The 24,052-nt window shown below is 41.0% G+C and overlaps 1 protein-coding gene across 1 annotated transcript; it reads left to right on the forward strand.

The window, feature by feature from the left end:
• The first annotated feature begins 51 nt into the window (after window positions 1-51).
• Window positions 52-23,905, forward strand: araf (A-Raf proto-oncogene, serine/threonine kinase). Its single transcript, XM_015008116.2, has 16 exons — window positions 52-144; window positions 4,281-4,499; window positions 11,966-12,069; window positions 14,025-14,127; window positions 14,212-14,366; window positions 14,729-14,824; window positions 14,924-15,062; window positions 15,155-15,179; window positions 15,263-15,393; window positions 15,476-15,678; window positions 16,414-16,590; window positions 16,865-16,911; window positions 17,320-17,438; window positions 18,234-18,365; window positions 19,316-19,450; window positions 20,683-23,905. The coding sequence occupies exons 2-16, from the start codon at window positions 4,392-4,394 to the stop codon at window positions 20,821-20,823; spliced, it is 1,815 nt and encodes a 604-aa protein (XP_014863602.1). The 5' UTR covers window positions 52-144; window positions 4,281-4,391; the 3' UTR covers window positions 20,824-23,905.
• The last annotated feature ends 147 nt before the right edge of the window (window positions 23,906-24,052 follow it).

Consider the following 24,052-nt stretch of genomic DNA (forward strand, 5'->3'; position numbering starts at 1 on the left):
CCAAGCCTGCGATTGTCCAATGAAAAAAACGCGACCAAATGAACCAGCCAATGGGGACGGAGCATTATGGTGGTTTTTCCGCTTTCCCCGAACTTCTTGACAGATTCGACTTCAGATTGAGAGCATTCAAGATGGCTGCTACAGGTAAGAGTTGAACTTTTCTACGCTAATTGTTTGGGAACACCGCGGAGTGAAGTGGTCTCGGTGTTACAGTCGGGATTATCTCCCGGCAGCTGTTCTGTGGTGTTTAAGGTCGTCTGTTAGAAAATTGTTAGTTAGGAGGAGAGCAGAGCAGAAGTGAGTAGCAGACTGACGCCGTGGTAAACCCCCCACAGGTTGGCTAACATTAGCTGACTAGAACTAGCATCAAAGTGAGCTAGTCACTGAGGGAGAGGATAATCTCACTCAGCACAGCACTTAGCTTGTTAGTTTGTTGCTCGAATTTAGAGGAGTCGGCCAGTCCTATAACTTTGTTTCGCAAACCTAGTGGTGCCGAAATTAACGTTTTTCCTCTTTATTGTAAAACCACTTTAAAAGTTATTGGATGGTTAGCTAAACTAGGCTGACTGACGCCCCCGAGAGAAACATGGCCTCCCTAGTCCCTAAACTGGAAATGTCAGAGCTGCATAGCAGGAGGATTCCATGCTAACGTCAGCTAGCATTAGCATCTTTTCACAACTAGAGTTGCTTTTAAACAGTGATTTTAAGGCTCATTCTGGAGGATTTCCTCCCGTGCTTAGGTGAGCTTCTGGGAGTTAGTCCAACTCTCAGCTGTACTCATGTTCTCTTGTCACACAAATCTAAGCTGTCGTTGACACCGGTGTTTTTCACTTAGTCACACTTCAAAGTCTGAAAACAAATTTATCCTAAAAGCCGAGACTGACTACGGCTCTCACAAGTTGCTATCTAAGAACCGGCGTGATGCATAGACTACACTAACATGTTATGGCTTTTATGAAAATGAGTCAAAATGTTAAAGCTTCTGTTGAACATGAGCTCTCGGGAGACAAATTGTCATCGTTATGCAAATGCTCCGTTTGGCCAGTTTTGTTTAGCTCACAATGTTTTTATTGCTGATAGTAAACTGCTATTAGTTAGTTACTGTTGGGGAGATGTAGGTGGAGATGCTGTAGAATAATAATAATCAGTAATAACCCATCGGGGGGTTAATCGTGCTGTTTTAAGTAGATGCAGCACACGCAGTTCAAAAATATAATATTCACGGAAATGTTCTAAGAATAATAAACAAAATGCAAAATATGTGAACAGCGCATTTTCTGATGTTGATATGTAAGGTTTCATATAAGACATAAAAAAACTATTAAAAGTTAAAAAGTAAAAGTCAAAATGTACTAAAGAAGACATCAAATATAAAGCAATACATGATAGGAAGAGTACAGTGTTTATTGTTGTGATGTAATCATAGATTTATGCTATAAAATGTCGATACAGTTTTCTTTTTAGTGCCAACAAGTATTTTTGCTTTAAGGAAATTATTTCTAAACAAATCTAGAAAAGTCCTACAGGTTAAAAGACAGATTAATTTATTCAGATAAAATGAAACTATAAAAATAATCCAGGAAGTCTCCTTTACCAGATGGAGCTCATAAATGTTTGTTTCTTAAAAAGAAATTTTGCACACCTGGAAAAAACAAATTCAACAATACAATTTTTTTTCCACAACAGCACTTTAGAATTTATGTGCACTGTGGCCAACTTAAACTATGACAGAAAACTTATCAGATTTACTGTTCAGTTCTGAATGGTTACTTTAGAATAGAATATGTGTTTTCAGGACTCTTACTGATAATTGTGAGGCTTGTCTATTGGAAATATCTACATTTTTTTCAATATTTTTCACAATTACAGTTTCTAGCAGGTTGTCAGTGTTAACATTTCATCCAGGGTGGGCTTTAAAGAGCCACCCAGATTGGTAAATATGATGTTGCACAGGGTCTGAATTCCTCAAACATGAAATAGTAAATGCCTTTATTTATTGCATTTAATTTTTCTATTGAGATATTGCATGATTGCAATGACCATTCAATATATTGTGCAGATGAGAAAGTGCAGAACTGTACAATTTAAGAAAATCTCATAATTATTACATTATTTCTAATTGTTAACGATATCAGTAATTATGAATCCACAGTTTGCCTTATCTGGTCTTCCAGCTCTCTTCTAGATCCTCAGCATCTATGTCAATTGTGGACATTTACTCCATCCAATAGGCTTAATATGACACCTTTGTATCGTCCTATAATATTGCATTGCAATCAGTCCTTTGAGATATTATTTGTGCACTGATGTTGTTATGACAATATATTCAGGATTGTTTAACCCTAAAAAGCGATGTCACACGATGTGTGAGAGGCAAATCCATCACACTGTGACCAGCAGAGTTAGTAAACGTCCACTCCGATGACCAGCTGTCAGGATTTCATGGAGAACAGAGCTTCTTCCATTGGTTGTACTTCCTCACTGCCTTTTTAAACACCTCAGCGATGCTCAACATGTCTTCCCACCATAACTTCATCAACAGACAGTATTGCTTCCAGGGTGACCTGCTGGCTCTTATATACAGTTTTAGCTCCTCTCCTGCCTTGGTCAAGTATAAAATTATCCAATTCTGGTTGGCAGCAGATTTCTTAATAATACTAATAATAGTAGTAGTAATAATAATGATAATAATAATAATAATCAATTTGGTTTATAATGCCTTTATATGTCTAGCTAAAATCACAGAGGGCTCATTCACATATTGATGATTATGATCAGGTGTGAAAAAAAAAACCTTAATTTATTTTCATAAAGATTGAGAACTACATGATGGGAAAGTGATTTTTTTAAACCACATTTGTGGATCTTAATCCTTCATTGAAAATTCATCAGGCTTCAGAATAGCTTAAGGCTGCTTATATTTAGTTATAAAACATCGAATGTGTTGGTTATGACTCTTCACTGAAAACTACTAAGAACTGTATCAAGTAGAAGTTGTAGCTACTCAATCTTCTGATATTTTGAACCTTGGAAATGCTCAGTGGTAAAATAGAAAGTCGAGACATTTTTGTCCATTTCTCTTTTAATCATGCCTTCATGATGAAAAAAAAAGAACTCAGATGGAACAACTGGAAATATTGTTTACTGAAATAATCTCCGTCCACCGCTGTGTTACCAAAACAAGACTTGTGCTGGCGTATCTCTGACAGCTGCTGGCCACGTATTGAACATTCACTGAACTAAATGGTACACATTTCCTGACACACAGGCATATACATGTTTATTTTTGTAATTGTTACATAAAGTTTGGATGTGCGTTTTTTTTCCCCAGTTCTATTTTATCACCTTTGCTGAACTTAGCTGGTTATCACCACCAAGTTTCTGTTTGAAAACACCCTCTTTTTACACAGTTTAATGAGAACTATATAGAAGAGTTTAAAGCAGCCCTATCCATCCCCCACCTGTTGCTGTTTACTACTGGTCAGCTGGCTGAAAGGAAACTACACTCCTGTTTTAAACAGAGCTTTTGCATTTTATCTCAATGCTGTAAAATCGCTTGTAATTTTGCATCAGATGTTCTTAAATATTTGGTTATTGTCTAACTTTTTACATCCATTGTTTTTGCCAGTACAATTCAATAACTTTTTAAAAATGTATTTGATTAATTTCTTTTTCTTGGTAAACAATCTAACAGAAATCAGTGCATTGTAGGTTTATCTGAGATAGGGTGGTCAATCAATTAAAATATTTAAATTATCCATAGTTAATCTGTGATGAATTGAACATTTTTAAAAACCTTTTTAATGTTTGTAAAAACGTTAATGTGGACAATATATGGTGGTGATGTATTTCTGCGAATGGACAGCCTTTGCTAATTAAGATACATTTGAAGTAACACAGGATTAACATGTCAACTTGGAGAACAATAGAATTAATTAAATAAATTAGTTGACTTCCTAACAGTGTTAAAATGTCTTCAGTTTAACGGAGAGAATCATGCAGAAACCCTGGTTCTGTCCAGCAGCTCACTGCGGCCTTTTAACCAGTTCAGATCTCCTGAATATTCCAGAATATTCCTGATAATTAGGGTTTAAGATTAAATATCAAAATAAACATTCTGCTTGTAAAAACCTGTTGGGTATGTTTCAGCAGCAGCATTGAATTTAAAGCAGCTACATTATGCTAAACTTTGGGTTTTACATTTTTGTGAAGCTAAAATATAAAACTAATGTTTTCAGTAGTTGCATCTAAACTGAAGTGTGTGTGTGTGCATGTTGCAGGTCCAAAGTAACAGCCTTGCCCACAGCCCCCTGTGCATGCAGCTCTCTTAAGGTTGCAGCATCCTCAGTTGTGTGCCCCCCACCCTGCCCCCGGTCCTCCTGCTTCTCACCATGTCCTCCACCTCCTCGTACTCGTCGTCGGGGGAGACCAGCCCGGAGGATGTACCCCGTGGTGGCGGCACCATCCGAGTCTACCTCCCCAACAAGCAGCGGACGGTGGTGAGTTCTGCTCTGACTTTAATCTACTTTATTCAAATCAGTGCATTATTCAAGGTTTTTTTATGCTAGCTTTATTTAGTAAATGAGGAGTGAAAATATGCTGAATGGTGTTGGGGTGGCTGCTGCCAGTCACATTTCTGTGGAACAAGTGATGTGTTTGTTGAAAGTGTGATTAGTCACACAGAAGTTGACATCTTTCACAACATTACAGTGAGTAAGCTAGTGGGCAGCTGGTGTCAGATGTCACAGATGGTGCCTGGAGCTGTCCTCCATTTCTCTTACATTCAGATAGCAATTTATTCTTTTCATCCTTTAGCTGCAGTGTCTCATTAGTACCCTTTGTTCTTGTTTTCTCCATCCGTCTTTAGGTTAGCCAGGCAGTGCCTCACAGCCTCAACATGTTGTTTTGTAATTTAGCCTCCAGAGGTGGGATCACAACTAGGGGTGCACCAATAAATCGGCCCCGATTTCCTTAATTTTGGGAGATCAGTGATTAGCCGATGCTTGCATGTGAAGCTGATCTTTTCCACTGATCAGATCTATCTCAGCAAAGATCTAAACATCAGCCACTGTCCCCTTCTGCTCTGCTGTGAGAGAGATTTGACTGACAGACCAGCCCATCAGGACGGACTGTGAACATGTCTGCATGTTCACAGTTAACAATAATCACCCCACTCTTGCCAACTCAGCAACTTTCTTGTTATATTTAGCAATATTTCATACAAAAAAATCAGTATTGGCCAAATTTGATTGAGCAGATCAGGCTTCAGCGATCGGCCAGAAAACTGCAGTCGGTGCACCCCTAAACTTCATAGCTCAAAGGTTTACAACTATGGTGTGAAACTTTATCTACATGTCATCAGGGAATGTTCAAACAGAAACTTTTCATTACATTTTTATGTTGCATTAGCTGTTTTTATAGCAGTAGCTAGTGTTGTCTCTAGGTTTGTTCATCATTGTGGTTCAGTTGCTCATAAATGCCTAGTTTCTTTACCAGAGAGTGAATTTCACTCTTTACCTCTTAGCACCAGTGTGAATCTCCATTTTTTTATTCTGAGTTTCTGTGAAGGACTTGCAGTCCAGACAGTTTGACTTCACACATCACATCTTTTCCTCAGTATCCCTGCAAACATTCAAAATATCAGCTTAAAATGACCATGTGAGGGATTAGAAAATACTGACAATTTTCTAAAGCAGAGAAATTGTGAGATCGTCTATGAAGTCCAGCTCTATGCTGGACTTCATAATATCTTCAGAATATCTTCTGCTCTGCTAGAAAATATTCCAAGCCTGAAGTGAGCCAAATCAGATTTTTTTTTCCCTTATACAACCTCTATTTGAACTTTTCACGACAGTCCAAACAACACAGATCAGATTTTTACACTTGGTCACTTGGATATGTGGTCCTAAATCAGTTACACATCTCAGGGTTTCTCCCAGAAAACGTTCTAAGCCAGGCGGTAGGAGCTCCAAAGCTGACCACCAGGGGGCCGCTGTGTTATTAAGTAATCAGTCAGTGGATCAGCAAACACCATGTAATGTTGGTCTCATTTAGAGACGACCCAAAGCATAAGTGAACCAAGCAGCTGCTTACGGGCCGTCAGGGGCCCTATAAATGCTAACATTTTAACACAGATCATAAATCTAGAATTTTAACATTTATTTATTGAGAATGACAATGTGTTAAATTTAATTTTCATGCACACATTATTTTTGTTCATAATAATACATCATTCACTGTACACTTAGTCTGGCAGGAATCAATAAAGCCTGGCAGCCCGCCAGGCTTATAACACCCTGGGGGAAACCCTGGTATCTGATCTCTGTCTGTACGGCCAGGTTCCAGCTTTCCGACCTGTACGTCATTGATACTCGACAGCTTTAAAATCACAAGATACGCTCCAGCATCACCATCCATGGTTACTTCCGCAAACAATGAATATGATCACTGTGATGTTACTGCATCCTCTGCTGTCTGAAATGTTTAAGGTTCATTCAGGACATCACATTCAAATCGCACATATTTGGAAACGTGAATGATGACACAAAAAAAGTCAAATTTCACAAAAAGTTGGAATTGAGCATGAAGGCCTGCATTGTGAACACAGCCTTATACAAACATGAGTTTACTGCAACATAAAATCCCAAACTCCTGTAGTTGGGATGAAGTTGTTACTGGTTTTAAGTAGAGGTGTGCCGATCGATCGGTCACCGATCACAATCGGGCCGATTTTCGTGAAAAAGTGCATGATCGGTGATCGGCGATCATTGTTTCTTTTACCGATACCGATCACCTGCTTCTCATTTCCAACCTGCCTGTGCAGCTGGTCTCCTCTTTCCTTCACTCTGCGCAAACGCGCAGCAACAAATCCTAAGCGATGTGGAACTATAACGCACTGAATGAATGGGGAAGTTTGCGTGTTGCAGCGGAAAATTGAAGCAGGTCAAAATGCATCAACACGACGAATCTAGTATGGAATAAAAACAAAGCCATACTTGACGGAGATTGGCTACATCGAGGCTCACTGCAGTAAAAAAGACATACGGAGCGATCAGATAGCAGGTAAAGCAGCGCACAGCTACAAACAATCACCCGGATTAGCATGACGGTCAGAAAGCTAAACAAATAACCCGCGAAATTATTTAAGTCTTCGAGCTGCGATGTAAGACGCTGGTTCTGCTCTCGCTGTTGAATGCTGTTCGAACATACTGCTACAGGTAGTAATATTTGACAGACGGAGCGCCGCTTCTGCTCCACCTGGTAGTGACTCTCACACCGAACCTGCTTAAAGCTGCAGCATCTAACTTAAAAAATAAATTTTACATATGTATTAAAACTTTCGCTGTCCTAACATGAGACAGATAATCTCTGAAAAAATAATCGATCTCCTCCCTGTTCTGCATAATTACTCCGCTCAGTCAGAAACAGCCAATCAGAGCTAGCAGTAATCAGCTAGCCACCATGCTATCAGGAAGTTTTCATTCAGTAACTCTGGATTGTTTATTGTAATGGAACCTGTTTTTGCCTTTGAATGTTAAGTTTTATACTTGAACTTCTTGGCAATGTTGAGAGGTTTTATTTTGGCTCTTTGTATTATTTAGCCTCTTCAGAGCCTTCATATGTTATCAGTCTGTTAAAGATAGTATTATCAATAGCAGTACAATTTGCACAATGCCTGTTTTGTTTTGTTTTCTTCTTGGAAAAAGTTATTAAAAACAAGTTTTTGTCTAAATTAAGGTGAATTCATGGTTCCTTTTTCCACATAATGTAACCAGTAGTGTTTATGATAATAATAATTATGTGATCGGTATCGGTGATCGGTATCGGTGTATCGGCCCTCATGGGTGATCGGTATCGGTATCGGGAGGAAAAAACCTGATCGGCACATCCCTAGTTTTAAGCATTACTACAGTAATGATTTAATGAGTACTACTAGCGTAGCACTAGAGTTAGTGGAGTATTAAACTATTCTTAAACTACAGTGATTGATCTCTTTAAATATTCAGAGATGGTGATCACAGTCTGACATCACAGCAGAGACATGTGAACTATCGGAGTCCACCAAGTGTTAAATGTGACTGGAGTTTGGACTCGACAGCTTCACCAGGAAGGTTTTCTGAAGGTGTTTTGTCTTTACTACATGCAGAGTGAAACTATGGAGCTACCAGCTCTGATTACTCTCTATAGACCAGCCAGAGTAATAAAACGATGGTCCAGGGCTCCATTTATTATGCCAATAAAGTAAGCCTACACAGTAAAGCTTTATCCAGGTATAAAGCGCTCTGAACTTCAAATGTCATAAAGCTCATTAAAACTGCTTGCATGGTCCTGATTGCTGACAAGTTTCCTTTAGAATGCTGGCTGCAGTCATTTCTCCCTGGCAGACAGCATGCTGTGTGTTGGTTCAGAGATGCCACTTATACATGTCATGGGCAAATATTAGTGATTGGGTCAAATTTAAAACTTCAACAGAGTCCATGCCTCCAGGAAGCAATCGTTTAGCGAGAGCCCAGACTGTCAGGATGAATAGTAGTAATAGCAGTATAGTAGGACAAGAGGCTGGTTTTTTTACCCGACTAATAATATCTATGCTATGAGCTTAAACTCACAACTCTAGTGCATTTGCACACACTAATCATAATTTAAAGCCTTCATATAGTTGCATATTATCAAATGGCAGAAGGGGGCTTTCTCTGTTTCTCTTTCTTGCTCTCCTTATTTTTTAGTCTCTCTTTCTGTTTCTCTCTCTTTCTTTTTCTTTTGGATTGAAATCATACTGTTGTCTTTGCCCCTTTACAAGCTGAATGTGTTCAAACTGTTTTTATACAAGTGGTTTTTGGGAAAGCTTCACAACGCCATCAGTTTTACTGCGGGTGTTGGAGGAGGATTTACTAACATGGCAGGGCTTCTTTCCCCCAGAAAACTTGCTAAGCCCAGTGTGAGGGGGAATAGGGCAGTTATCCAGCGGCCCACCGTGTTTGGGTTAAAAATGTTTGAAGTTGACAGGAAATTTTTAAATACGGCTTGCTGCTTATGTATTCTTCAAAATCTGTATTAACCTAAACACCAACTGTAAAGTTTTGGAAAAGTCAAACATAACAGAAATGCAATTAAAATAAATATGATTTTTTTGACTTGTCACTTTGTTTGCTGAAGTTATTAGTGGGTAGACTGGTAAAGACAGGCAGTGGATAAAGGAGTTCTGATGAATAAAGATACCCGACCTCATTCTGACCATACTATGTTGTCATTGTGTGTCTCTCCAAAGAGACTCTTTAACGTGTATTTGCTGTCACAGTTACTGGTGTATAATAAATGAACAAATGATGTTGAGCCTATTGGGGGTGTAACCAAAGCCTGGTGGCCCGCCAGGCTTATAACACACTGAAGGAAACCCAGTATGACATGATATTAAAGGACCATTACTGTCTATTAACTGGATTCGGCAGAACATATGGATTTTTAAACACCACTCTATGCAGCTCATTGAGGTGACATTCTGACAGCTCAGAAGAGAAGAGAACAGTGAACTCATGCTATTCCATTTCAAATCCAACTTGCTGTTAATATTGATGTTCAGTGATTTTGAATGAGGTTTTTTGGTCTTATATCTGTCAGATCAATATGAAAATAGACTGGTGTGTTGAACAGGGTGCTCTTATTTTCATTGTTTCCTGGTCTCCAGGAGCTGCTCTTCTGCTCCTGATGACAGTGGTGCTTTCATCTGTCCCAGCTCCTGGTTGGTGCTGAAATGGCACCAGTTAATCGGTGCCAGACCCAGTTGACTGCATGAATACTGGGTCCTTCTGCTAAAGCTTTAGAAACAGTCTGGATTCTTTACAAAATCTAAGATCTACGCAGCCTTTAAATAAAGAAACTTTCCTAAGGAACAGGAACTTCTGTGACAAGAAGAGTGAACTTAATTTCCCCTGATTACGACGAGATTCTTTAAAATTCAAATGAAAAATAATGACAGTTCTGTTAGAGCACCAGGCACCAAAGCTCACAGTAACGAACATGTTGGTGGCCAAGAATATCTTCTAATACCACTTTTACTGTTTTCACATTGATTACCACTAATGATTGGGAATAAAATTAGAATTTCATATTACCAATTCCTACTTTAACCTCTCTGTTACCTGATGTGTTTTAATCTCTGAGTCCAGACTGAAACACAAATCTTCCTACAAACACAGGCCATGTTGTTGTTTTTGAGCTGCGGATGGAAGTCATCTTGGTTTCTGGAAGCAGTTGGACAGAGATGACTCTGAATGTTTTATTCCTGTTCTTCCTGATTTTCTGGATTGTTGTCAGTGATAACATTACGTGGAAAGTAGAAACGAGTTATTAGCTTCTCATGTGGGCTTCAGAATAGAGCTAATGGGTTCACGGTACGCCCCGGGACTGGTGTTTATTTTCTGGATCTCTGTCATTCAACAAGACACTGACCTCAAGCCCACCACCTCGGCCGTGACACGGCCAAAGGCTTTACGAGTGATGTACGGTTGTTTGAGAGGACAGTGATTATTTTTAGCTTATTGTGTAGAGAACTTTATTAGCTTTAAGTTTATACTAAAACTCTATTTTCAGCAAACTGTGTTGCATTGAGTGAAGAGTTTGTGCAGCAGTAAGCATACGTTAGGTGTAAGGCCAGGATCACAGCAAAGAAACTCCTTCTGTTTAAAACAATCATCAAGGAAAGACTAAAAATTTTCAAATCATGCATGAACAGGCAGGAGGAGACCGCTCTAAGATTATTTTATCAAATAAATCTTCTTCCTGGTTCTTTTGGACGCATGGGATGATTTTTTTTCACTTGTCTTAAGAAGAAAAGGTGATCCCCCCCATGAGTCCTGTGTTGTACCAACAAAATGGCATCCGTCTGCAGGTTGCTTCCCTCTAGGAGAGAGACTGGACTAAGGACAGACTTTAAAATTTTATTACAATATTTTGTGGTACTATTATCATAACAATATAAGTGATGAGAAAAACTATTAATTACTTTTTTAGGTAACTGTATGGCTGTGGCTGTATGATGCGTCAATCATAGCCCCGCAATCACAAATACTGCTCTTGAAAGCCGTTTCTATTTTAATACTGTCCTTTAGGAAATCAGTCACATAAAAACATTTGACTAAACGTCACACAGTTACTGCATTTAATCATATTTTTAAATTTATTGATATTTATTGATACACTTTTATTGAACAAACAGTGGGGGAAAATAGTAAAATTAGTCCTGAGTATATGAACAGTTTTCAGAGATTTAAACATCATTAACTGGAATATATTGAGAAAACAATAAATCAAAAATATTATAAGAAATTTAGCATGACAAATGATAAAATAAATGCAAACCCCTATCTGGACATGTTGCCAGGAAAGTTCTCAGGATCAAACCTCATCAAATATATCTGGTCATATTATAAAACGGGTGGATAAGCTCAATCCTAAAACTGAGATCAACTTAAAATAAAAAGTTGATCACAAGTTTACTTGTAAAGTCTGCATGGCTATTTTTAGATATCTCAGTCACAGTCCAAGTATGAAAGTCTAATCCTCCTTGTGATTAGATGTTGGTTCAGTTTTATTTTTCCCACCTTTGCTGTCTGTACAAAATAAACATCCATGCACAAACTCCCTGGTGCATCATTTAGAAATGCACACATAGTTGGGAAACATCTTGTGTGGTAATGTTGCCATGGAAGTGGAGCTTGTGGCTGTCTGACATCCCACGCTGTCATCTATAAGAGCTTTGTTGTGGTCAGAGCAGGAATGTAGCATTGTTTTGGCTTTAAAAAGAATCTGCACACTGAAGCTCCAGCTTGGAGCTTCACTCTCAACAACAGCAGGAGCTAACGCTAACTCAGTGATCATAGTGCTGCTTTCCAGTTTGAGTCATGTTGTCAGCCGACTGAATGTCAATTTAAGCTTCTGCTGTTGACCTGAGGATTTCTGTTGGCAGGTGAACGTCCGGCAAGGACAAACCGTGTACGAGAGTCTTAATAAAGCGCTCAAAGTGAGAGGCCTGAGCCAAGACTGCTGTGCTGTGTTTCGCCTGCTTGAAGGGTAAGATGTTCCTCCTACATCAGTGACAAACATTACACTGCATTCCTCACTGTCTCCACAGAAAACCACAGCTAATCTTGTCCCAGCTACATCCACTCAGACACACATTATCACCCTAAATCCTTATTTGCATGGAGGGAAAATATTTAAAATAACAAGCTTTTTTCTTGTTAAAGCTGCAGTATGTAACTTTAATAAACAATATGTTGTTTTTTTTATATACATATTTTTAAAACTGTCAGAATGTACTGACAGTATAACATGAGAAAGATAATCTGCAAAAAAATCAAGCTTCTCTGCCTTCTCCCAATGGACCTACAGCCACTTGCAGAAACACACCAACCAATCAGAGCCAGGAAGCAGACCTTAGCACTGTCAATCATTCTCATGTACGCGCTACACACACACACACTCCCCCTTGCTCTTTGCTGTGCTACAGCTAGTTGCCCGCACTGGAGTTTGCCATGAATGCTAAAAGTTACCATAGTCCTCAATGATGGCGGCTAAACAGTTTTCATGTAACAATAAGTTGTTTCTCTACCATTAGCACACTTAACAGCTAGTCCATGAGGTTGATTGACAGCGCTAAGACCCCCTCCCCCTGCTCTGATTGTTTGTTTCTGTAGTTCAGCAATTGGCAGTAGGACCACAGGGAGGAGACACAGGAGCTTAGTTTGTTTCACAGATTATCAGTCTTATCTTATACTGTCACGAGATGGTGACAAATTTAACAAATCCGCTGTTTTCAACAAAAAGGTTTGTTTAAATAGTTTTCAGTCATTCAGCTAACAGGCTAAAGTCCATTTGCCCTTAGCTTACCACGCACCGCAGCAGATCAATGAGAAGTTGAACGGTTGCACAAGTCTTTAAAACACGGCAGTAACTGACAGATTAGTAAACTAACACCAGCCTAAAGTAATCTTTGCATTAGCTTTAAAGTTATATTCTGAACTTGTGGAGAACATGTTACACGTTACGATCTTTACATTAACTAAAGACTGTTGCTGCAGCTTCAGACTAAGGCAGCGGACGCTACTCAGCTTCAGTCTTTCCAGTGAAAGACACGGAGGATCCACATCTTTCTCTGTCGACTCAAACACTAAGTTCACCTGATGAGATCATGAACTGATTCATCAAACGAACAGCTGAACGATTCAACCTTGCACCGCAACTGATTCAAGGACAAGTGTTTGAAGAGTAAACAGAGAAACTAGTCAGTGCCTGGTTGATGTTGGCAAGCCACCAAGTTGAACGATGATCAGCTGGCAGATGCGTCCCTCTCCTATGTTTGGCTCTTGGCAACACATATCCACAGTTCACACTGCAGTCTTGTCCAGATTGGACTAAAACGGTGTTCCTCCATCCTGGCCCTCAGGACCCACTGTCCTACATCTTTTAGATCCGCCTCTGCTTCAGCACATGTGATTCAAATGATAGCTGTGGCTGAATGTCAACAGGTGCTGCATAGTTCTGTTATGTACCCATTTATTAGGCTGCCACCGCATCCTTAAAATGACTTAAATTTGTAAATGTAAGTTGGCCTTAAATACGATAATCACAGGTCTTACATTTTGTCGTGACAGAGTTATTTAATCTCATATATTCTTGAATGTAGTCTTTTTTTCTTTTCTCTCGCCATTTCTGTCAGGCAAAGGTTTGAATCATGTGCAAACTTCTTCATTGCTGTACGATGTTCGTTTTTGCCACTGCCTCAGTTATGTTGCCAAAGGCTATATGCATTCTGTACAAAAAAACTGAAGTTTGGATTAAGGCTGTAGAGATCCATATGCAGTGTGATAAACACAAAGATGCTGCCAAGGACCACAAACAGACAGCAGAAATTTCACAGTTATGCTTGATTACAATACAGCAGGATGCCCCATCTGTACCCTATATTTATAGTTCTTTTTCTCAAAGCTGTCTGCTGTTCAACATGTTTTTGTTCCTGTTCATAGTCGTAAGAGACTGACGGACTGGGACACAGACATCACCCCTCTGGTCGGAGAGGAGCTGCTAGTTGAAGTCCTGGATGACATTCCTCTTACCATGCATAACTTTGTACGTACCTGGTCAGAATCGCAACATTTCCTCTTTCTGCTGTTCTTTCAGAAGCTAATATCTTGGATGTGTTTGTTTTCATAGGTACGGAAAACCTTTTTCAAACTGGCTTACTGTGATTTTTGCCACAAGTTTCTTTTTAATGGCTTCAGATGTCAGACATGTGGCTACAAGTTTCACCAACACTGCAGCAGCAAAGTCCCCACTGTGTGCGTCGACATGGATACAGTGAGCAAACGGTGAGTTTTACTTACTGGCAAGTCATCATCAAGTCTTCAAACTTGCCTAAAGTTAAAATTTACCAGATATTTATCTTTTTTCCTGCTGGATTTTGAGGGTTTTATTGAGACTTTTGACTGCACTTCTCTTTCTTTTCATGAGGTCACTCTCCAGATGTTTGTATGCATATAGTTTTTATAGTAATCTTAAATGGAAGTTAGTTTTATTCTATGAAAGAGTCTGACACTTGAACAAATCCCAAGTGTCAGGCTCAGCTGTCTGACTCCCCATGTACAATTACTACTAATCTGTTGCTGTTGACCCATCTATGGGCACAAACTTGTTGCAAATTGTGTTTTTGTTCTCTGATTGTTTTGTGCAGGTGTGACAGCAATTCCTGCACAGATTATCCTCAGATATTGTTGCCTGAGAATTCTCCATCGCAGAGCAACCTCGCCTTAACCCCAGAGCCTGCTGGGTAAGCTCTGAACCAAACCAGATGGATTGAAATCAAAAGCTTCTGATGTGTGAAACTGACTAACACAGTTTGTGTTTGTGTTTTCCGGAATGGTTCCAGATCAGGCCTCCTGTCCCCGACCTTTAACTTTCCAACAACAGGTGGAGACGGCCAGTCTCTACAGAGACATCGCTCCACCTCCACCCCCAACGTCCACATGGTCAGCACAGTGGACATTACTACCGTCATCGTCTTAGAGGTCAGCTTTGTTTGGACAGTCCTGCTGTACATTAAAACAATGTGTGTCCTGAACTGACCAACATCTAATGTTTCTTTATCCAATGTTTTTAGGAAACACTGAAATACAACACGATAGGTAAGCCTCCTCCCAACAGCTGCTCTGGTTTCATTTCCAATCCAGGTTCGTCTCATCCTTACTGGTGTTATGTGTCCCCACAGGCCCAGAGCCCTCGCCCAAACCCCCCACCAGCCCACCCTCCTCTTTGGGTTCCCCCGGAAGGAGGCTGCAGAAGTCCCCCTTGGAGCACAAGGAACGCAAATCCTCCTCCTCCGACGACAAGAAGAAAGTGGTATGTTGTCTCCAGCCTGGTCCATGGTTGTCCTCTGAAGGGGGGGTGAAGTAGAGTAAAGGGCTGCTTTGTGTTGCTTCAGCATCGCGGAGGCTACAGAGACTCTAGTTACTACTGGGAGGTCCCCTATCGAGAAGTCACTCTGCAGAAGAGAATAGGCACGGGTTCCTTCGGGACAGTCTTCAAGGGCAAGTGGCACGGAGACGTGGCCATCAAGATCCTCAAGGTTAAAGAGCCAACGCCTGAGCAGCTGCAGGCCTTCAAGAATGAAATGCAGGTCTTACGGTGAGCAGCCATGTGGTTCATACTCAACATTCAGTACTACTAATGCATCCTGTTGATTTATGCTCTTTGGGGGTAGGTGATAAATTCATTTTATTGATTAATCATGTTTTTGAAGATTTCATTTTTGAAAATCTGGATTTTTTTATATATTTATTTGAGGGGATGTGCATAAAACAGACACACTATCATAAATATGACAGAACACCTGTCATGAACATGAAGGACGCTTCATGAATGTTTACTACTGTTGTCATAAAGTGTCATTTGGTAAATAATGACAGCCTTAATGCAAAGTTGACACTTTTAATGGACTTTAAATGCAAGTTTTAATGGAATTTTGCATTAAAAGTGTCATTATTTAACAAATAATGCAAAGTTATTCGGTAAATAATGGCGTTTTATCATAATATGGAACAAATGTTCTCATATGGCCCTAATATTCCAACTCACAGGACATTTGAAATAGAAGTCCTTTTTGGAAATATTTTTGTCATTTGTAAGAACATTTTATGCAAAGAAAGTGAGAAAAAAAGTATTAAAATAGGATCAGGAACGAGAAAAATTTAAGCCGTATGGCCTAGTACTGCTACTATTAGAATGGTCTTTGGTTGATCAGAGATGGTGAAGCGGTAAATCTGACTCTGATGTCCTCATTATGAACTGACTCTTAGGGATCCACTGACATCCAGCGGATGAGATGGAGTTTCTAACATGCTTACTATTTGTGCTCTGCAGGAAAACCCGCCATGTCAATATCCTGCTCTTCATGGGCTTCATGACTAAGCCCAACTTTGCCATCATCACCCAGTGGTGTGAGGGCAGCAGTCTTTACCGCCATCTGCACGTCACAGAAACCAAGTTTGACACGATGCGTCGCATTGATGTGGCCAGACAGACGGCGCAGGGCATGGAGTAAGACGTTCAGATGACTTTCCACCAAGACGTTTTAATGGGGGGAAGTCTGACTATGAGAGGCATCCAGTGTGTCTTCCTCAACAGATGATCAGCTTTATTTTTACATCAAATTGTTGAGTTTAATAAAATAATTGAACTTATTATACAGTTTTTTTGAACTAGGAAACAGAAAGTTGAATTTCCTTGAAGGATGTTTGACTCCGGTCAGTGGAGTGGATCCTTGTGAAGATTTGTGGATTTTATTTCATTCTGCTCTTCGTCTCTTCCATAGTTACCTTCATGCAAAGAACATCATTCATCGAGACCTGAAGTCAAACAGTATCCTTGCTTTGTCAGTGTTACCCTTTAATAAATGCATGTTTATGTTTCTCAGTTTAGCTCAGAGTTCAGCAACTTCTAAAAGTAATTTGTTTGTAAGTGATACAAAAAAAGAATAGTCATTGTTCAACCATACTTTGTTTATTTGACCTCCACATATTTCATTTGACATTAAACTAATGTATGGAATTGAAGGTGAAATTTTCTTCATTCTTGTTAGGTGCTGACTAATTTGACATTTGAAGTTTTGAGCTTCAACAAATTTTCCCTTGGTGGTTAGTTTCCCCTGCGACCCTCCCCCCGCCCCCACTGCCTTTTACTGCTTTAAATATCTGCCTGGTTTTTGTGGTATGTGATACAAAAAGCCTCTGCACCACAAACTGGACCGTTTCTCAGCTCTGCTGCCAGATATTTTCCTCCACGAGGGCTGGACCGTAAAGATCGGTGACTTTGGCTTGGCCACGGTGAAGTATCGATGGAGCGGCTCCCAGCAAGTAGAGCAGCCCAGCGGCTCCATCCTCTGGATGGTAAGCTCTTCATAAGCATGTTCCATAACTAACGCATCTGCTTCATATTTAAAGGAGAATCACACTGGCTCCTTTTCAGCCAGTTTTCTGGATAAATTGAAAGTTTTTATTTTTTTAAAATGAAGCAATTTTCAGCACTGTCTCTTTGTTCATCAGAGAAAATCTCCTAAAGCAGTAAAATCTTCCTGGTTGTTATCAGACGCAATGGTAACAAACTGCGACCTGTGGGAGTTGCATCACACTTCCTTTAGTAGAGTTCAAAGGTCAGAAGAGTCAGTGCTTTAAATATCTGTTGTTTCTATCTCAATATTTAATATTCAACTTCCAGAAGTGTTAAACTGTGACTTCATCTGGTAACTACCCAGGAGCCTAAAGACGCCTTTCTGTGATTCATTCATTATTACTGTTTGGACCAGAGGTGATGTCACACTGTGTGTGGAGGTGATGAGTGTCTTAACCAGGATTTCAGTTTTAATACAAAAGGAAACATAATTGACATTTTAAACTGTTAACTATGGATAGCATCAATTATCACCACTATCTAAACATCACTGATTAGAAAAACATCTGTTTCACTTCAAAGTACTGGTGCTTCACCATGACAACCAGTTATTAACAGAATATAATGCAGCTTAAATGGCGCTGCAGATTTACGTCCACATTTACGCTGATCCTCTGCTGGATCCTCAAGATGGCCGCAGCATTACAAACAAAGGGATTCTGCTCTCTTTAGGTCGCAGCTACTAAGTCTGATGCTGACGTGCTGCTGCTGCGTTTTCTCCCGCTGCTCTCCAGGCTCCCGAGGTGATCCGGATGCAGGACAGCAACCCGTACACCTTCCAGTCTGACGTGTATGGTTATGGAGTGGTGCTGTTTGAGCTGATGTCAGGAACGCTTCCTTACTCCAATATCAACAACAGAGACCAGGTTTGGTGCCGACACTCCACTAACCCAGATCTGTCCAGCTGCCGGTGTCCTTTATGTTCTAGCTGTCCCTGGTTCTGCAGAGTTCTGTTCACGAGTCGTGATTTGACTCGGTTGTTCTGAACCAGGAAGTATCTAAAACAAGGAGGATTCTGGGCAGTGTGCCTACCTCAACACCTCACAGATCAGGTCGGCCTGATGTTCTGATCTGTTGTGTCCATCAGTGGTTGACTGCTCCTTTGCTTGATGAGAGCAATGCTAAACATCACAGCAGAGGTCAGAGGCAGGTGCTTTTTGCCCCTCACTGTACAATGCCACATCAGAGTAGTCATCTGCTAAAAAAACACTTTTAAAGCTTAATTCTAATATTTGGAATATATTGGAGGAGTGAGGAATATAATCTTAAAGTAACAAATTTGCTTTATTATTTTAAAGCAAAGTGGTGCTCAGATTTATTGTCTGTCAGTCTCTTGTGAAAGACATTTCCTTTTACAAGAGGAGCATTACAACTTTCGCTATGTTGCTCTACTTGATACTTATAAACTTTTTTAGAAACTGCTGTGGGTTTTACTAAAATGTAATAGAGTATGGTACAAGAAGGACAGAGAATACAGGATTACATGCTCAAACTCTGCTTCTACAGAAACAGAGAAAAAGAAAACAGAACTGAGAAACCATAGTGGCAAAGTACGCATATATAATTAGATCATCACTGAAAAGTACATGGTCTGAGTTCCTACATGATGTGTTTAGTTATATTCTCTATTCTAAGAGTCTAATTGTTGCTTATACAGCATTTCATTATCTTCTCAGTCATACCAGTTCAGGTCAGTCCTCTGCTGCTCTTCAGTATGACACAGTGAACCTCAAACTCTGCAGCCTCTTGGTCAGTCTTTCAGCTCATGTGGCACAGGCTGATGTATGTTGTTTTTTTTCTTTTCCTTGTGCTTCAGATACTGTTCATGGTGGGGCGTGGTTACTTGTCTCCAGACCTCGGTAAACTGTGCAGCACCTCACCCAAGTCCATGAAGAGGCTCATCATCGACTGCCTGAAGTTCAAACGGGAGGAGAGGCCCCTTTTTCCACAGGTGGGTCAGAGGGATGGATGCTTGCTGCTGAAATGAGTACCAGCATATCATCCTGCAAATTCTTCACTTTGATCATTTCAGTGTATCTAATGAAAATATTACAGTGTGATTATTAGTGAAAGGACATAAGGGATAGACCTCATAGACTCCCTTCAAACTTACAGTACTTGAAGCGTTTTGACTGAATCTTTTTCTCTTTTAGAAAATTAGTCATGATTCATGAATAATTAGAGATTCATTTATCAGTAAATTATAATGCAAATGTTGCAGCATCTGGAGATGGATGCAGCGTGAATATAAAGCCTGCACCTTCATCTGCATGTCTTTATGTGAAAACCAATATGTTAGAGCTCTTTTTTAATTACATTTTCTTCTCACTTTTGCCCAACCCTAACAGAGGGTATGAAGCAAGGGTGTCCAAACTATGGCCTGGGAACCATTTGTGGCCTGGGGACTGATTTTGTGAGGCCTTCAGTTGGAACGAGTTCAGATTGACCTTCCAGCAGGTCAACTCTAAACCTTCAGCCAGAGCTACACCAGCTGTCTGTGCATCCTTAAAAAGTCCTAAATGCCTGTATTTAAAATTAAGTCCTTAAAAAGTCTTAAAATTATTATTTTTTTAAATGTAGGTTGGCCTTTGATATGTTAATGACAGGGCAGTAATTTTGTTGTGATAGTACTATTTAACCTCATGTATTCTAGTTAGTGTATTTTCCTTCTTTTTGTTCTGGCTTGATGTTCCATCGGGCAACAGTTTGAGTCCCGTGCAGACATCTTTGTTGCACTGCTAGCTAGCTGCTAGTGTAGACTTGCTAGCTAGCTTTTTGCATCTATCTGCAGTTGACTGGACAACGTTAGTTTTCACCACTAGCTCATATGATGCTACATGCATTCTGTGTATAAAAAACTTAGCACTTCGGATTTGAGGCTGCTGCCATATTTGGTATGAGAAACACAAAGCTGCTGGCCTGGGGAAAATGTTTATTTAAACAAGGATGTTACTGTGGATGGAAATACATCTGAGAAAGTTGAGAAAAGGTTTTAGAAAGTTTTAGATTTGAGTTGGTGAAACCTGCAGATGCTCTGGCTCATTTCAACACATCAACAGTCCAGGTCCAGGGTGACTCCGGTTCTACTGAGGACCAGAGTCCTTCAGAACTCACGACTTCTGTAGAAACCTGCTTCCTTAGCATCATTGAACCGTTTCTCTACATGTGGTTGTGTCCCTCCAGATCTTGGTAGCCATTGAGCAAGTGCAGGAACTGATGCCAAAAATTGAGCGAAGTCGCTCGGAGCCATCGCTTCACCGGGCCGTCCAGGCCGAGGACCTGAACCCGCTCCTGTTCCACACCACCAGGCTGATGCCCCTCTAGGCCTCCTCTGGCCTCAGCTGAAACGCAGCAGCGTTCCTGTGCCTGAGAGGACACAGCTGGCTCTGAAGACAGAACACACCCACCCCACCCCCACCCGGCACCCCACAGCTCAGGAGCCGCACCGCTCAGTACCAAACTCTACAAGCAACCGCAACACTGCTTAGTGTGATGGCGAACCTTACCATACCAGACAGAGGCCTGATGCTGAACAATAGGATAACCCAGAGACTCTCTGCCTGCGACTCAGAGGGAGGGGCTTCTGATGCAGGGATGCTGCTCCTCATTTCCCTTAGTCAGACCAGAGGAAGCTAGAAGTCAGGTTAACAACCCAGAGCTGCTGATGTTCTGACACTTCCTCACTTTATGACCAACCACCCAGCTCAGTGGGGGGTGGAGGTCTGAAGGGTGAAAGCAGGAACTCTTTTCTTAGAGGATGATAAATGTAGTCTCAATAGGAACCTTCTGTATGTACTATTTTGATCAATATTTGAACACAATCACCAAACCAGCCAGTCTCAGGGCAGGGGAGGAAGCACTGAGGAGGTTCAGGTGACCTGGAGCTGACCTCCAGGTTTGTAGGACAGTGTCCTGCAGAGCTCAGCAGCTCACTGACCAGGGCTCAGCCAAATGGGCCCCAGCAGCCTCCTCCCACCCTACTGGTGAAGGACAAACTGGTAGTCCTGAACCACACCAGATCAGGTTTTAAATAGCAGGCCCCATGAGCTTGAAATGCGTGGTCAGGGTTCTGGCTGGGAGTGGAGCCGTGGTCAGACCAGGGAAGGTTGTGACCGCTGCCTGCTGAGGCACAGGAGGTCTGCTCATACCTGACTTCTCTCTGGTAGCTGGAGGGGTGAAGAGACGGTTGTTGTGCTTGTTTGTTTGGGTTGTGTGAGCTTCCTGCACCTTCAGACAGACGCAGCCAAGCTCTCCAACAGGTTCACAGTCAGGTTTTCACTCTGAACTCAGGCGGCTCCTTGGTGTTTCCTAAACTTAGGGTGAAAGTTTGGAACCTCCATGAGTAATGACACGGTCTTTCCTCGGTATCCAGGCAACATTTTGGTCTTCTCAGGCTGCTCGGGCCGCTCTGTTGACCCTGATGGTTCACCAGGGCTCAGAACGTTGTACTAAATCAGAGCAGCTGATGAGATTTCTGCAATTGTTTCTGTTTTGGATTGGAAACCTTAATAGTTAAGAAAATTGAATCTTCGGCTAATATTTCTGTCTGCTGATTCCAGAACCAAACATAAGCCATAGTTGTTCCCTGCTTCAGCCTGTCGTTGGCGGAGGCAGCCAGCAGCGTACTGTCTGCGTCATCATCAGGGTGCGTTCAGGTTCAGTCAGTAGCTGTTCTGCCGTCACCTCACTGCTCCTCTTCCTGCTGGCTCAGCTCACACCTCTCTAACTGCTGACTACAGCTCGGTGCCTTGGGGTTTGATCTGCACCATGATCCATGATGATGATGCTGCTGCTGATGATGAAGAAGTCAGTTCTGCTTCAGTCGATCTGCCAGGCAGCAGCAGGTCAGTGTGCGCCATCTGCTGGATCACACAGTAAACTACAGCCTGCTGCAGTGGTGGTCCTGGTTTTTTCACTGAGCTCTCAGCCCTGACCTTTGACCTGTGCTGGAAGCTCAGGAGTCTGTAGGCCTGTGAAGGAAGCGACATGTCCTGGTGTTGCCTCAATTCTCTTGCCCCAAATCGTTTTTCTTCCTGCCACAGTTCCTGTCATTCTGAGCTTCACAGCTGATCAGAAATGACTCCCATCAGCCCCATGTTCCAGAGGTCACCGCTTTCTGATGGTAACATGTCTCCTTGTGTCAAGTTGAACGAACAGCCAGCGTTTGATCCTCCATGTTCTGATGGGGCTGGGTCCCCCAACTCTGCATGCTTCCTCCTGATTGGGCCAGAGCCTCTTTCTCCTCATTATTTTTTAATCTTTATTGAACAAGAATGTACAAAGCAAACAGCACATCAAAAGACATTCAATACACAAATAAATGAATCTAGGAAAAAAGAAAAAAAAAGACTAAACTAGATAAATAAAATAAAAAATCAGGCTTCAGGAAAATGTTTTTGTAACTAGAGAGAAACATGCTGCCTGTGTGTGTGTGTGTGTGTGTGTGTGTTCGTGTCCTGTGGATGATCTGGTCTGTGACCACAGCTGGCCTCCCGGCCAACACGGTACCTTCTGCTCCTCTGCCACAATGCTTCGCCTCATGGACTCAAACTAGTTAGCAACATTTAGCTCATAGGAGCTTCACTACAGAACAGTTGCTGGTAGCAACGCTTCAAAATTGTACAAGTAATTTATGTGGTGTGTGGAAACTTGATCCTGATCAGGGATGTTTGAGTAGAACTTGAACGTCGGACCAGCGCGAGGCTGCTGAATGAAACGAGCTGCTCTGTAACTTCCTGTTAAAACAACAGTATGGTTGTTTTTTTCTTTTTTTTTTTTTTCTTCTTTTATGTGATTTGATTTTAGAGACAAACTGCTCTGTGGCACAGGTCCTTCTCTACTCAGAGGGTCTCACTTATGTGTTTGCTTGCAATAATTCTGGCTCAGTGTTGCAATATGGCGGCGTGTTCAAACCGCTGTCGCTCGTCTTATTTATCTGAAGCAGGAAGTAACCGGGACGGCCCTGTTCCAGTGGACCTGCAGGGTCCCGCGCCTCGTCTGAGACACTGTGCTGCATGTGGAGACTCACTGGGTGGGGTGGACCAAACTTTACACAGCTGTTAGTTTCATAGAGTTAAAGGAAGAGAGAGCTGTATCAGTAGTTTCTTTATTTTGTCTCTTCATATCTTTTAGGTGAATTGCAATACTGTTGTTTCTGCGGCGTCAGGTGTTTTCAGTTTGCAATAAACGGTGTATTCTGCTGTGTACAGTTACATTTTTTAAAAATTGCAGAAATTGTATTTGTATGTTTTTTGTCTGATGGTTTTAAACAGAACAAAAACAATTTTAAAATATAAATGAAATTCTAGTATTTTTTTCTAGTTTTTTCTTTTCTTTTTTTTTTTGGTCTTAAACTATTGATGCAGGATTTATTCTGGAGAGAAATAAATTAATCTGTGTTACTGTATTCTGGTTGATGTGTTTTTCATTCCTGCTCCTGCAGTTTGTTTCTTGCTGAAAATGGCCAGGAGAGGAAGTTTGGTTTTAAAGCCTTTGCCACAGGGCGCTTAGACAGGAAGTCACGTGACAACAAACAGACGGCTGCTGAAATGGA

This window comes from Poecilia mexicana, unplaced genomic scaffold, assembly GCF_051168715.1.
Source record: "Poecilia mexicana isolate PSO_F unplaced genomic scaffold, ASM5116871v1 scaffold_9, whole genome shotgun sequence".
NCBI lineage: Eukaryota > Metazoa > Chordata > Actinopteri > Cyprinodontiformes > Poeciliidae > Poecilia > Poecilia mexicana.